This window comes from Thamnophis sirtalis, unplaced genomic scaffold, assembly GCF_051295495.1.
Source record: "Thamnophis sirtalis isolate CommonGarterSnake01/CBP01778 unplaced genomic scaffold, rThaSir2_p1.2 scaffold_8, whole genome shotgun sequence".
In the NCBI taxonomy this organism is placed as follows: domain Eukaryota; kingdom Metazoa; phylum Chordata; class Lepidosauria; order Squamata; family Natricidae; genus Thamnophis; species Thamnophis sirtalis.
In genome coordinates, this window is record NW_028261388.1 from 39182009 (window position 1) to 39196568 (window position 14560).

General features: G+C 34.9%; 1 protein-coding gene across 1 annotated transcript in view; it reads left to right on the top strand.

Moving 5' to 3' along the window:
• Window positions 1–13880, top strand: part of PTGFRN (prostaglandin F2 receptor inhibitor) — a 100115-nt gene extending 86235 nt beyond the window's left edge. The window contains exons 7-9 of the mRNA XM_014062941.2: window positions 3777–3884; window positions 9646–9951; window positions 10736–13880. Coding sequence (XP_013918416.2) covers window positions 3777–3884; window positions 9646–9951; window positions 10736–10902 — 581 coding nt within the window. The 3' untranslated portion in view covers window positions 10903–13880. The remainder of the gene's footprint in view (window positions 1–3776; window positions 3885–9645; window positions 9952–10735) is intronic.
• The last annotated feature ends 680 nt before the right edge of the window (window positions 13881–14560 follow it).

The following is a 14560-nucleotide window of genomic DNA, read 5'->3' on the forward strand; positions in this document are numbered from 1 at the left end:
GGGTCATCCCAGAAAACCAAGCTGGGATACTTTGGCTGCCCCTGCTTGATCTCTGCCCACGGACTCCCTTAAAGTGATAGAAAGAAGGAGAAGTGTGCGCAGCTCTTTCATCCTCCGCAGAGTCACATTCTCTTTTAAGCTGGCCAGATCCATTTCAGGCAACAGATCTGGCCAGCTGAAAAGAGAATGCGAGTCCATGGTGGGAGGAGGCTTGACAGGTATAAGAGGGGCAGTGAGTGCTTGGCAGCTCCTGAGGGGGCCAAGCCCTCCCCGCTTGCAATGTCTTCACCCCGAAGGCATCACTGGCAGCCGCTTCTTGTAGCTCATGAGGTCTGCGGTCTCCTCGCTGCTGCTGCTGCTCAGCCTCCTCAATGCACGTAGGCAGGAGGCAGCGGAGGACACGACATGGGTTTCCTTTGCTACCTGCGCACTCCTGGTGGCCAGCAGTCGAGCTGGCAAGCCAGCAATCAGCTGCCTCTGATTTCCCTGCCCTGTTTCCACACACAGCTCCTGCATCCTCGCCCGACCACGCTGCCCTCTCGCTTTTCTCTCTGCCTCCCCTGGCTGACAGTACTGGCCAGGAGAAAACAGAAGGCGAATCTGTAGAGGAGGAGGAGGGCACGTGGTCCTGCAATATGCACTAGGGGAACTGGAAGGAAAGCATTTTCAGGTGGCAGCGTGTGCCACTTGAAACACGTTGCACTTTTTTGCCCTCTGCATACACTCTTTTTGGAATTGGGGAGGGAATTGTGGCGCTACAGCCAAAAATGCTTTTGTTGAAAAGGCTTTGAACACAATTCCCCGGGCTGCTTAGGAAATCAGGCTCCATGTGAAAGTGAGGAGCCCTACCGCATAGAACCACCTGAAAATACGATGCGTGGAATGGGTGGGTGGAGCTACATTCAGAGTATAAGACGCACCCAGATTTTCAATCTCTTTTTTGGGGGAAAAAGTGCATCTTATACTCCAAAAAATATGGTAAATAGACAAATAATGTTTGTTAATTCGAAAGGTAGCAGATGGAGAACCTCATATTTGTAACAAATGTCGATTAAACTGATAGAGATATAGATATTTTTTTCCTTTTTAAAAATATTTTTGTAATAGTTATCATTCATTATATTTCCTACTTTTTTCCTGTTTATAATTTGCAGAACTAAGAGGTTTATGTGTAAGAGAATCTAAGTACAAGTGATACTGAATAGGAAAGATATATTCCATGAATCTCGCTTTAAATATTGCCTGTAACCGCTGCAGAAATACTCTTATCAGGACCTTACATTATGTTTTCCTCATCTCCATTTGTAGTTTAGTAAGGTAATGAAAAATACAATAATTCTCTCTGAGTTTGATACAGGATTAATTTAAATAGAACTATTTCTGAGAACTGGAAATTACACAGAACAGTTTTAATACATATAAATATTTATCAGACTTTCTTTGTGTGGGGGTTATTTTATCTGTACAGATATTTCAGCTTCACTAAAAGAAAAATGGCCACGTCTAATGCTGATATCAAAATGAAATAACTTTGATTATCTATATTTGTAGCAACTTCTGTTCATTTTGTGATTTCATTTCTAAAAGCAAAGAATAAAGTAACGTCCTTGTTCCTTTGTATTTTCCTCATCTCTTACCTGGTTGCTTACAAAGTCTCATACTTCTATTTTATGAATATGCAGTTAAGAGGGAAAAAATAAATGTTAATTTTGAATAACTAGGAATTATTTGGTATGGCATTAATTCTTTCCGTTATAGTAAAATTTAGTCACAAGACTGCAGAAAGTCTACATAGGTGAAAGAAAAATGTGCATTATTTTTTCCTTGTTTTATTTTACTTTTTTAAAAACAAAAATTCAACTACATTTCACTTTGCAATACATAGGTTTGATTCTTGCAGCTGATTCAGCATTGGCAAAAAAGTAATGTAGTTTTCAAACCAATAATATTCTTTTAGAAACTTGTTGTGTTCCTGAATGTGTCCTCTGAGATTACTGACTTGATTCACCTATAACAGAAACCCAACTAGTGTAGCATGAATAAGCTTAGAGCAGCAGTTGTCCTTCCAATATTTTAGACTACAATTTCTGCAAATCCACAGAGTGCAGAGTTCCTACCAGTCATATCTGGAGAAAGTCAGAAAGGCAAATGTTGGCATAAAGGCATTACCAAAATTAAGGGTACTATTTGAAAAACTTCTTGTCTCATTTTCCTTTCCTTAACCAATGTAAATTGTAGAAGTAATGTAGTTCCAAATGGGTTGGGCTTCTTTGTATTTTTAAACATTTTTTCTATTCAATATTTTTAGTTCTCAAATCATGATTCGTATTTATTTTCAGCTCCATGTTGGAAATGATACACAATAATCTTTAATACTGTGTTTCTGTTAAAATGTGAACTAATAAAGCAGATTTCTTTAAAAAGATGAACTAAGTCTGAGTGGTATCAAATTTTCTATGTCAAATCATAATGAAAAACTATGGAATCAAGGTGATCAGTGGGCATGCCTATCTATAATCTTGCATAAAATTTTGACTTTATGGTGTTTTGTTGCTTGTCAAAGTCTATATCTATTATTTATTAACACCACACACCTTACTTTTCCTCTTATGGTTTATTTTCCCTGAATACTTTGTAGTAATTGAAAATACCTTCTGTCGTATTGAACAGGCATGATGTTCTTAGTTTTCCTTTGCTTTATTATACTTTCCTTTCAATTTTGGTTTATCACAAAATGATTTTCTATATATAATACTTCAATTACATATGTCTCTTCTCAACAAAAGTATTTACTATAAATCTTTGATTACTGATACATTATTGTCGCTAACTTTCCAATTTTACATTTGGTCCCTCATCATTGTCTAGAAATCTTAATTCAACATTATATATTCACTCTAACTTCCTAATACTCTTAAATCCTAACATGACTTTCTTGTCTGGTCCCAGATTTGACTCAATCCTTTAGAATCTTGCATTTCTAACTTATTCACTTAAATCCTTATGCTGTACCTCTTTGTCCATGGGATTTACTTCACACAACAAGCAGCCGTTTTAAAGTTTTAAAGCTAATGCAAAAATTTCCATATCTATCCTTCCATTTCCCACCTCACAGGGATTATATTATAATTTATGTGGATCCTAGCCACTTCTTCCATAAAAAGAATAATGTTAAAATTATATTTAATTTGTTTTCAATAGTCACATATTCATTGTCAAGTTCATTAATTTGATGTTCAGGGTTTTGAATTTGTGTCTGTTTTTTTTTAATTAAAATGGACGAAAATAAGTAGCTTCTACTCCTTTTTTTAAAAAAAAAACAACAAATTTGGGTGGCCCAAGGCTGTGCCTAATTTATTAGCTGATCCTGCCTTTCTCCCCCTACCTGCCACCTCTTGTTCCTGGGCTAACAACTTTTTGCTACATATATCTTCTTTCTTGGAGATTTCTGGTCCAGATTCTCCTTTTCTGCCTCTTTTGTTTCCATGCCACTCTCAGGCTGAAATATGTATTATAGACAGGTAACCTTCATTTGTTAGTGTCTAGAAAATCTGCAGCTATTTCTGTTAAAGGCTCAGAAATCTTTTACACAGTGCTTGTTTATTGTCATCATAAAATATACTTTGTTATTAAGCATGAAAAATGGCTTCTGTGAGGTTTTGATCACAGATCAAATTTTTATGCACATATTTGACTACACAGGTTTGCATAGGTATATAGCACAGTAAAATTTTTGCAGCAACATAGGATTAATGCTTGTTTTTCTTTCTTCCTAGGACCTGTTTTTAATGTTTCAGTGTATTCAGATAGCCCAACCATTTATCGGGGTGAGCTGGTAAACTTGCTTTGCATCATCACCATTGAGACAACAGTACTTGATCCAGGTATGATTTGAATATGTTTTCCATTTTTCAGGAGTTTATTTCTTCATCAAGTAAATTTTGTGGTATATTTTATAGCCTACATCCCCATAGCCAAGTATTCAGATATTAGATTGTCCTCAGAGGATGTTTGTGCAAACACCCAGTACTGGTGGGTGAAGTACCAGGTTTACAGCTAAGTCAGAAAGCTGGATTTTACTTTTCTGTGTACCAGAAAAGTATGAGTTGAAGGGGTTTTTTTTTCTTATTAATATGGAACTTCTCAGCATATTCAGTGCATTTTGAATATTTAATCAAGTTGAACAGAACATCTGGAACTGCCCAGGTATTCAGGAAAACCTACATTTTTTTTATTTTGTAAGGGTCCAAAGGGTTTAAGTTTTAAAGATCATCTTTAATCATCCTCATATTTGTGGTCATGCAAAATTCAGTATACTTCAGAAGACACTTCTTTGAATGAACTGCCTAGTTCTAGTAGGTATTCAGCATACTAATATGGCCTTAGCTATTTAGTGTAGTGCTTACTTCTACAAATTAGATTTGTTTTGCAGCATGTTGAGAAAACATTTTGGAGAATCTGTGCATTCTTTCTTAATCCTTAATATTTGTCCTGAGGTATTGAAAGTGCCTAATAGAACATTTAGAAAATGTTGCACTGAGACAATTTTTTTTCTACGTGAGCCATTACTTAAATGTTCAGGTCAGGGTGCATACAAGTAATAAACCTAGTTCAGCGTTCAGTTTGCAGGAAAATTTAATTTCACTGTTAAAGTTCAGTAAAAGGAATAAATATTAGTGCAATTAATGAAGTTTAAGAAAATTACAATTTGAAAACACATTTAAAAATCCCACACTGAGTATAATTGCCTTTACCCATTTAAAGGCTCCTGATGACTACATGGACACTTCCATGTTGATTTCTTGGCAACAATATAGAAAGGACTTACCATTCCTGATTTCTATGTTATTTTTTCAATGTTGGAAACACAGTCCACAGGAATTCATGGTGATCTCTCATCCAAGTACTAGCCAAATTTAATCCTGCCTGGCTTTTGTGAGAATAACCACATTTGTATCACATTCACATACATTTTTCATTCCATCTTATCCCTATATCTACAATGGTGCTTAAAAATTTGTGAACTCTTTTGAATAAATAAACGAACAAGTCTAGCTCATGTGTTTAATTGTGTTCTCTCTATTTAATTTCAGAATTTGTTTGGAAAACTGATAACATTTTAGAATAATATTTATCCAGAAATATTGACACTTCAGTAAGATAGACAAACTTTTAAGCACCACTCTGTGTTTTTAATAATCTACATAAAATTCATATATAGTATGTTAAATGTGGTATTAGATGGGATCAGAAATTCAACTCCAGCCATAGCCATGAAAGCCAGCTGGATGACTTTGGACCAGTTACTTTCTCTGCCCAACTCATCTCATAGAGCTGTGGAGAAAATAGACGTTGAATTCAATATTCATGCAGGCATGCTGAAATATACTTTGTTCCACTTACCCATTATTTGTGAAACCTTTGTATACTTCAATTTTTTACATTTGTTTATTCTTGTACTTTATAAACTGGGCTCCGGAACAGTTTCATTCCCCTTAAATGAATAGGTTGAATCACAAAGACCAGGTGGATGCCATTGCCAATCAAGGCTTTACCCAGCTGGTGGACCAAATGTAGCCATTAAAAGAAAAGGTGGTGCTGAATGCAGTCATTTTGGTTTGTCATATCTAAACGGGCATGCAGTATAATTTACATAACAGGGAATTGCCTGTTCAACATAATAATAGGCCAGGCCCACTACTACTATATTATTACGGAAATGGAACTCACTATCAGTTTCTTTCTAAATAAAATTCAACTGCTGGCTATCACCTAGCCCAATATGGCTTGTGGCATCTAGAGCAGTGGTTGTCAACCTGTGGGTCGCGACCCCTTTGGGGGTCGAACGACCTTTTCACAGGGGTCGCTAAGACCATTGGAACTCTAAACGTTAGACTCCCCCTCGCGTTCCTTGAAATCCCCTGCAGATGGGCTCCGGAGTCATCGCCGGCCACGCAGAGGGTTGCCACGGCTCCACGCCATGAAAAACATAGGTGCGCATGCACACCCCATACAATTACAGCCTCATAGACTTTGTAATTGCAGGAACTCGTTCTGAGAGAGGAAGGGAGGGGAGAGACAGACACACACACAGACAGAGATGGGGGAGGGAGGAGAGACAGAAACAGAGATACAGAGAGAGAATTACAGAGAGGGTGGGAGGGACAAAGAGCCACACACACAGAAAGACAAAGACACACACACACACACAGAGAGAGACAGAGAGAGAAAGAGAAAGAAATAAAGAATTGGTGGCTGTTTTGTTTTTTCTTTCCTTTTTTTTCTTTTTAAAAGAAAGTTCACTCTTTCTACTTAGAGCCGGGAAGCTGCTCTTAAACTTCCCAGACAAAATTTCATTTACTTGTAATTATAAATAAATATTTCACAATATGTAATTACATATTGTTTTTGTGATTAATCACTATGCTTTAATTATGTTCAATTTATAACCATAAAAATACATCCTGCATATCAGATATTTACATTACGATTCATAACAGTAACAAAATTACAGTTATAGAGTAGCAACAAAAATAATTTTATGGTTGGGGGTCACCACAACATGAGGAACTGTATTAAAGGGTCGCGGCATTAGGAAGGTTGAGAACCACTGATCTAGAGGCTACCTGTTCTGGGTACAATTGTCTCCAAGACAAAACAAGATACATAGAATTCCTGGTCAGGTCACATCACACTTTCAATATAACTTGTCAGAATACATTTTTGCAACACAATGATATTCACATTACTCAGAACTAAATCCTAATACAGGATCTTATAATACCATATTCAAGCGGATATACATAAGCCTGCTTTGTAGTACAATAATGAATTAATATTAACTGTGTGTTTGTGTATTACAGTATTTATTCATACAATTTATAGGCATTTATAGGGAAAGCCAATTATTTTGGACATCTCAGAATTAAACATACAGAAAACAAAAAGAATTATAAACCTCCCATAAGGAACATAACATCAAAGAAAGTCCATTCTACAGAAGCATTTTAATAGCCTCCTGAACATTATTATGGTGGGAGCCATATAGATCTCTGTGGGGGATATTATTCTAGAGGGCAGGCTATGTGACAAATAAGGCATGCTTCATGAACCCCTCTCAAGGTGATACTGCTTAAGCACTGGGACATGCAGCATACCTTCTCTGCCTGATTACACTAGATGGGCAGAAAAAAACTGGAGGCAAGTGCTCAGATAACTGGACTTATGGTCTTACTGGAATGGAAGCATTGGGAATCTTTAAAATAAAGAATTTTGTTCAATGGCAGATGGCATTATTACAAGTATAGTCAATATATAGCTTATGACCAATTACAGTATTTCATAGCATCAAAGAACAAATAAGCAATTTGTGCTAAACATAAAATTAGACCAAAAAGTCTTTTGTTTGTTTATTGTTAGGAGTATTGGGGGCATTCTGCATTTTTTTTAAGTGTAAAATCTTAGGTCTAAGTTCCTTCTTTGATATCTCCATAATCTTTATGATGTTCATAAAAACTTGGTACGTGGTCTTTATCATTCTTTGCAAACATATATGCTGTTTGTTGCAACTAGATAATTAAATAGATAACTAAATAATTCTTGGCTTTCTAACTAAATAACACTTGGTTTTCCAAATGAATGGAGGAATTCTCCATCCAAATGAATGGAGGATTATATTAAATTACAGAAATTTAATATAATCTTTGAAGACTTTTAGTACATTGTTCTAGAGTTAGAGCAATTTGATAAACATTTTGTTAGCATATAGAACATTTTATATATTCAGTAAACTTAAACCCCTGCACTTTAATATTGTACAAATTGAATTAAACTTGTAGCTGCTCTTACTTGATTGCTATTAGACTGTGTACTCCTCCAAATTCAGTTTGGAAGTGTTGCTTTGGAACACACAGCAGTAAGAATGCTGGAAAGAGGCTTGGTGTTTTAATGAGCTAGGCAGACAGAGTGCTACACACTGCAAAAGATCCTTTACCTATGAAAAACAACATGTTGCATAGTCTGAATCATTATATTATAAAATTATTTTAATAGTATACTATATAATTTGTAATTAGCCACTTTAAGGATGGAAAAGTAGGGAATTTAATAAAAAATAAAATTAGAATTAAGCACCTTTCATCAGTTGAGTATCTTTTAAAATATTTAAATACCTGCAATTCAGTATATTTCTCATATACAAAATGAAGCAGTTGAAGCAGTTCTGCTGTCAAGGACATGTCTAATTCACATCTTTGTATTCACCAATTGTGATAATGACTTTTAAGCTCTAGGACAGTATTACAAATGTTTGTAGGAATGTGTGGCAAATTTATTCAGACTAGTTCCCACATTTGATTTTCATCTTACAGTGGGATACACCAAGATATTCTACGTTGAATGAACAATTAAACTGCCAACAGCTACTAGCCTAATGAGCTTAAAAGTACATAACTACGCATGGATTTATAAAAATTGTTCCTATTAAAATACAAAAAAATGATGGGTTCTGACTAGCTGTCATTCTGTATTAGACATAGAAGTCTGTGTAGGCTCTTGGGAGCTTATTCCCTAGCAAAATTGACATATATAGTGGCATATACCTTATATACATATGAAGGTAAAAGGTTATCTGAATTGGGTCAGTGGTACAGGAAGTTATTAGTACATAATGGTCCCATTATGTTCATTTTAAGGAAGTGCTGTCTGTTTTTGATGACCAAGCCAGTAATTAAAGCACTAATTTATGTATAAAATATTACATAACTAAAATGATATATTTATGACATTTGTATGTCTTTAAGTTACATATATTTTGCATGGGTTCTTATAAAAAGTATATACAACACATTTTAAAAGTAAGTGTATTTCTGGGAAGACATTTCAAAAATCACAGTCTTATCATTACGTTTGGTAGAACATTTTTGGCAAAGCACCTGAAGAATTTTGGACATGTACATATGAAATAAGGTATTTTACAGGTAATTTAAACCAATGAAATTAGAGGATAAACAATTTTATAAATTAGATGTAAAAACTGATTTATTAAATTGAAAAAGCAATATACTTTACCCCAACTATAATAAAATAACATTTGATATGTTCAACTCTGTTAGTCCCATTCTCAGAGCTGATCATTTTATCCTACCAAAAAAAGAGAAGCTAGTAGTAATAACAGTAAGGAAAGGTCATAATAGAATATACAGTGTCCTGGAAAATTGAGGAAAACATCTAACCCTTTCAAGTCTAGGGGCAGGACCAAAGTAATTGTAGTGGTGGTAACTTCAAGTTGACTTTTATGATGGAGCAATAAGTGAAGAGGAATTTAGGTATGATATAATGGTTCAGTTGCTATTTTCCATGACACTTGCCTAAAAACATTGGTCTAGCAAGAATTCTTTATACAAATGATCTTAACCCTTCATTCTGTGGGTAGGAAGTTTAACATTGAAGTTATTGCTTAAAATACCCTATACTCAATCTTACACTGAATTCAACTAAGCTTGTGCAATGCAGTACAATTAACTTTTTGAAGGAGAAAAAAAAGAAATGTATATACCTTCCTAAAATTTCCAAAAATTCTGTTGAGAATGGTGATTATGATGCCTGCTCTTGTTTTGGGGTTTATTGTTGTATTTTCAATTCCAGATGACATGTCGTTTGATGTCTCCTGGTTTGCCACACGCTCTTTTGCAATGGACAAAGAACCTGTTTTCCTAGCTTCACTAGATCGTAAAGGTATAGTGACACAGGCAAGAAGAAATGGGAGCAGTGATGTCAGCTTAGAGAGAATTTCCCCTATGGAGTACCGGCTTAGAGTTCATGGCTGTGAAGACCATGATTTTGGCAACCACTTCTGTTTGGTAAATCCTTGGGTGAGGTCAGCTGCAGGCGTTTGGCAACAAGAAAAGGAAATAAAATCTAAAGCAATTCTTGTAACTGTGAAGATGGATGGTAAGTGTCCTCAATGAAAATGTATCCTTAACTTTCTGTCAGGATTTTCTATTTCATGTAGCAGCAACAAATAGGGTCTAATTAGTAGAAGGCGGTCTCAAATCCTTCCTGTATGTTTTTGTTTTATTGTACATTGCAATTTGGATAAGAAGAAAAAGGATTGGATGTGACGAGATGAGGGGCAGAATCCTTACCATTTTAGTTGCAAGGTAGAAAAGCTATATGCGCCTTTCCTTGTAGAAACATCTTTCCACTAGCCTCCCTGATTTATCATAATGCAGTAAAATTCCAAGGCAAATATGCAATTTCAACCATATTATTTTTTGAATCAATAGATCAATAACAATAGCAGCAATATCAGTACCTTCTGCAGTATCTTGCAATAATAAAATAAAAATGCTACAAAAATTAATTCAAAAACTACCTAGATGAGAGACAAATAAAGATTTCCACACTTTAAATAGAGCTGATTTGTATACACCATTTTCATTCTTAGTGGTAGCTAGTTCATGTTACAAATATGCCATTGTATATCTCTTGCTTGATAAGGAATGACAATTCAGTGTCATAATTAGTTTCCAGTAAACAGCTGTTCAGTCATATTGAATATGAAATATCTAGGTCTTAGTCCAGGTCACATTCAAAGAAAAAAAAGGAAAAGGAGGTCCTTTGAACAAAATTCAGTTCTTATTAGATTAGAAATACTATTTTTTTTCATGTAAAAAAAATTGCTGCTCCAAGTGATTTGTCTATAACATTACTTTCTTTCTCTCCTCACTCTCAGTGCTGAATGCTTTCAAGATTCCACTGTTGATTGGCATTGGCCTATCTTCAGTTATCGGACTTTTATCCTGCCTGATTGGCTATTGTAGTTCTCGTTGGTGTTGCAAGAAGGAAGTTCAAGAAACTAGGCGAGAGCGTCGTCGTCTTATGTCTATGGAAATGGACTGAAGAAGAGAGATGGATGGCCTTATTTTGGGGACAGAGGGATTTTGGAAGGGCCAGATGTACTCAGACTTGAGTATGGTGAACCAAAATGCCCTGACAACAGAACCATCTGATCTTGTTGTGGATCTGGAGCTGTTTTTCCTACCAATGTTTCACATTGAGAACACATGGTGTGTTTGTCATTTAGCTCTTTTTCCAATGGCACTTTTTATTGGGATAGCTATTTCAAAGGAAAACTGTTGCACAGACTTTTAAGATTCACTACCAAAAGTTGTGATTGACAAACAAAAGCAAAACCCTTTTCTTGTTTAATAGGAGGGTGGAATTGAATTGTTTGCATACAATTAGACAAAAATGTCTGCCTTATAACTAAGTAACCTCTAGATAATATCTCTAGAGAAGGAAGGAAATGTTTCTGTGCTTCAGGTACAGTATGTTTAATGGAAAATCCCTCTTGTGTTTTAGGTGAGATTCAAATTCTTTCTTTTTAAATTTTAAATGATGATGTTTAGCAGCCATGCTAACTGATTTTTTAAAAAAATGTACTTTGTACAAACTTGCTCTTACAGGGCCCGCTCCATTCTGATTTATTGTTGAAAAGCACAATTGCTTTCTTTCAGTTAGATATGCTTGATACTTAAGTCTTTAGATATGTACCATCAGATTTCTTGCTTCTTCTTTTCAAGCTGGTGGGTTTTATGTCATTACTTAACATTTCAGAAACTGGATGGAGCCTGCTAAATGTTCTAATGAAAACTACATTATTAGTTTGGCCAAATGTCTAGAAATCCTCTTTATACACACATGGCTAATTTGGGGGAAGGATGGAGAGACCCTGACTAATCACAATAGTAATGTGGAATGATCTGTGATAAAATCAAGTACACATTGCCATGGATCCTTTTTGGTTAGCAAACAAATGATCAGATTCTCAGCTTGCCACTTCCATTAGACTTTGACACTGCAGGATAAGAGTGTGAAACATGGATGAAAAGGATTGGATAGGAGTAAGGGAAAATGCCTATTCCCGGATGTTTCTTTGTGCATGACACAATGCCAAGGGCTGTGCCCTTCAGTGTACCATTTACTGTACGTATTCACTAGGAAGGTAATTTTCCCACAGATATTTTCCCCTCTTTTCCCACAGAGGGTTCTTTTTTGGTGCTGTTATGCAGAGAGACTTAGGTCTTGTCTTCCACATACTGTTATCCCACAGCCACGAGGTTGTCCTGTAATTTAGGACAGTCCATTTTCAAGCACAGCTAGTATTTTTAAGCAATAAAAAAGACTGAATAAAAGTATAATAAAATCATTATGCTTTAAATGTAATATGATTTGAATTAAGCTAAGAGATTATACGGAAGTAGAAGCCTATGAATCATTTTTCAAAAGGCTTCAGATTGAACAGAAAATGTTGATCTTCCAAATATACTGGTGTAAAATGAGTTGAATGTACATTTTACACAAGTTGAAGACATTCATACAGATTTAATAATGATTATTGCTGTCATTTTTGTATATTCTAAAAAATGGAAGAATATGTACAGATCACTCATTGTGCAAAAATACCCATTCAACTTGCATATTTATGTATAGTGGATATGTATATATCCACTTGTAGTTTTAAACAGGTATTTGAGTTTCAGACTAAGCCTCATTGGAAACATCTTTCATGGACATTCCAAGGAGTATTATAAGAGGACTGTCCAATTTTAGCTGCACAATATCAGCTCAAAATTGATTTGGTTCTTATTTGCTGCATTATAGTTCTGATTTGTACTGCTCTATCCTAATCAAATGATCATAAGATGTAATTTTGGGATATTCAAATGAATGCCCCTGGAAGGATTTGCATCTTGAGAATTTAAATATCTCTCTTCAAATTTGTGACTTGAAAAGTTTATAGAGCCAACAGGGTTTGAGCTTGGAGCTATTTAGGGGGCTTAGCAAATGATTTGGCTGGCTGACCAATCTTCTTTTCTTCATAACAAACTGTTTCATACTTGAAATTTAAAGCATGACGTTAGAAGTTATTTAAATTAACAGACCACAACATTTAACAAACCTCTTTGGGCTTATTGTTTCATAGTACGAGTTAATTTTTGATATTATTTTTATCCATTCATTAAAGCATCTTATTTCTACAGTAAAATTGTGATAAGGAAACTATTGTGAAGCACAAATGATATTTTCATATCTATTTTTATTTTGTATATCTTTTTGTTCTCACAGTTTGGAGAAGAAACAAAAACATACTTAAATGCAATAATTATGGAATAGATGAGTCCAGGACAGTGCTTGAATTTTCTCAAGTACTTGTTACACATTGACATTGTCTCTTTGTGGAAAGAAACTCAGGTTTGATTCAGGAATTTCTTATTATTCATTGAGGATTTCCTTATCTTTCTAGTTTTGCCCATTCCCGGAAAGAGAAGGCAAACTTGCAAGCATCAATTGGCCAACAGGACATAGTTCCTCCCTTTGGATTTGACGTGATGCTTCATGCCCTGTTCTGAACTACACCTGAAACAGTACACTCTTTTTTCAATTGTGCCAGTTTTATATCATTCCTCAAATAGATCTTTTATTTCCATAATATTTTTTTATTCCTACATTAATTTCACTCTGTTTCTTATTTGAGACTCAGATTTTCAGTATATTTGTCAAAGCTTCAGTCATGGGTTCAACAGTCAGAAATATCCTAAGGGCTTCCGTTGATCTGGTTTATCATTTTTGGCATTTTCAACTTAAAGAGACTGAGGACATTTGGAATGTGAAATGATCTTGTTTTCAGAAGTATCTTGAATAAAGGAAATGGAATATCTTTTGTTCATTTTAAGAGAGAAGATTCAAGTGCAATTCTGGATATTTTTAAAAATATTTCCAGAATAGCTTTGGAGGATAAGAATTGAACAGTTATAATGATTCTGTGTAATGTGTGTGTTTTTATATGAAAAATAAATGGTCTTTTTTATATAAAATCTGTGTTTTGTAGTTATTGTGTTGAACTACAGGTTATTTTTGTTTTAGGCACCGGAATCTAGATAGGTTTTCCCAATGGATGGATTCTTTTCTGTTGCATTTATATCCCAACATTTGCATGACATTTAGAGAAGAAAAAGACTTGTAATTTGTCCATTTATCCCTGTGAATTTTGTTTTATAGCTGCTTTTATTTCAAAATGATGGATTGAAAAGAACTGATTTTGCAACTGAAGTGTGTTCTCCCCTGTGCAGGGCTTAGTATTGTGCTGAAAATATATTGAGACCCCTCACCCTCTATTAATTATGTTGATAATTCTGCAATGGTATTTCCTTAGAAATTTCTATATGTTCAGTCGAGAACTAAACTCCTTCATTCCTTCAAGATAATGTTTGTGCAGAGCAATCTCTTATGCTAGTAAGTTTTATAAATTTATCCTGGCACTAATAAACTGATATAAAATCTTGTTACTTAAGTTGTGGTGGCCACATGAATTGAAATAAATTATCTTCATAAATAAATATTGGGTAAATTTTGAGTTCCAAAGATGGAAAGATCTTGAAGTCTAATTGTAGACTTTGGCTGCTTTCATGGATAAGGAAACTAAACCTGTAAAGCCTACATATTTGATAGATAATTGTGTGGGACTCTGATCTGTTCGTCTACCCCACATCATTAA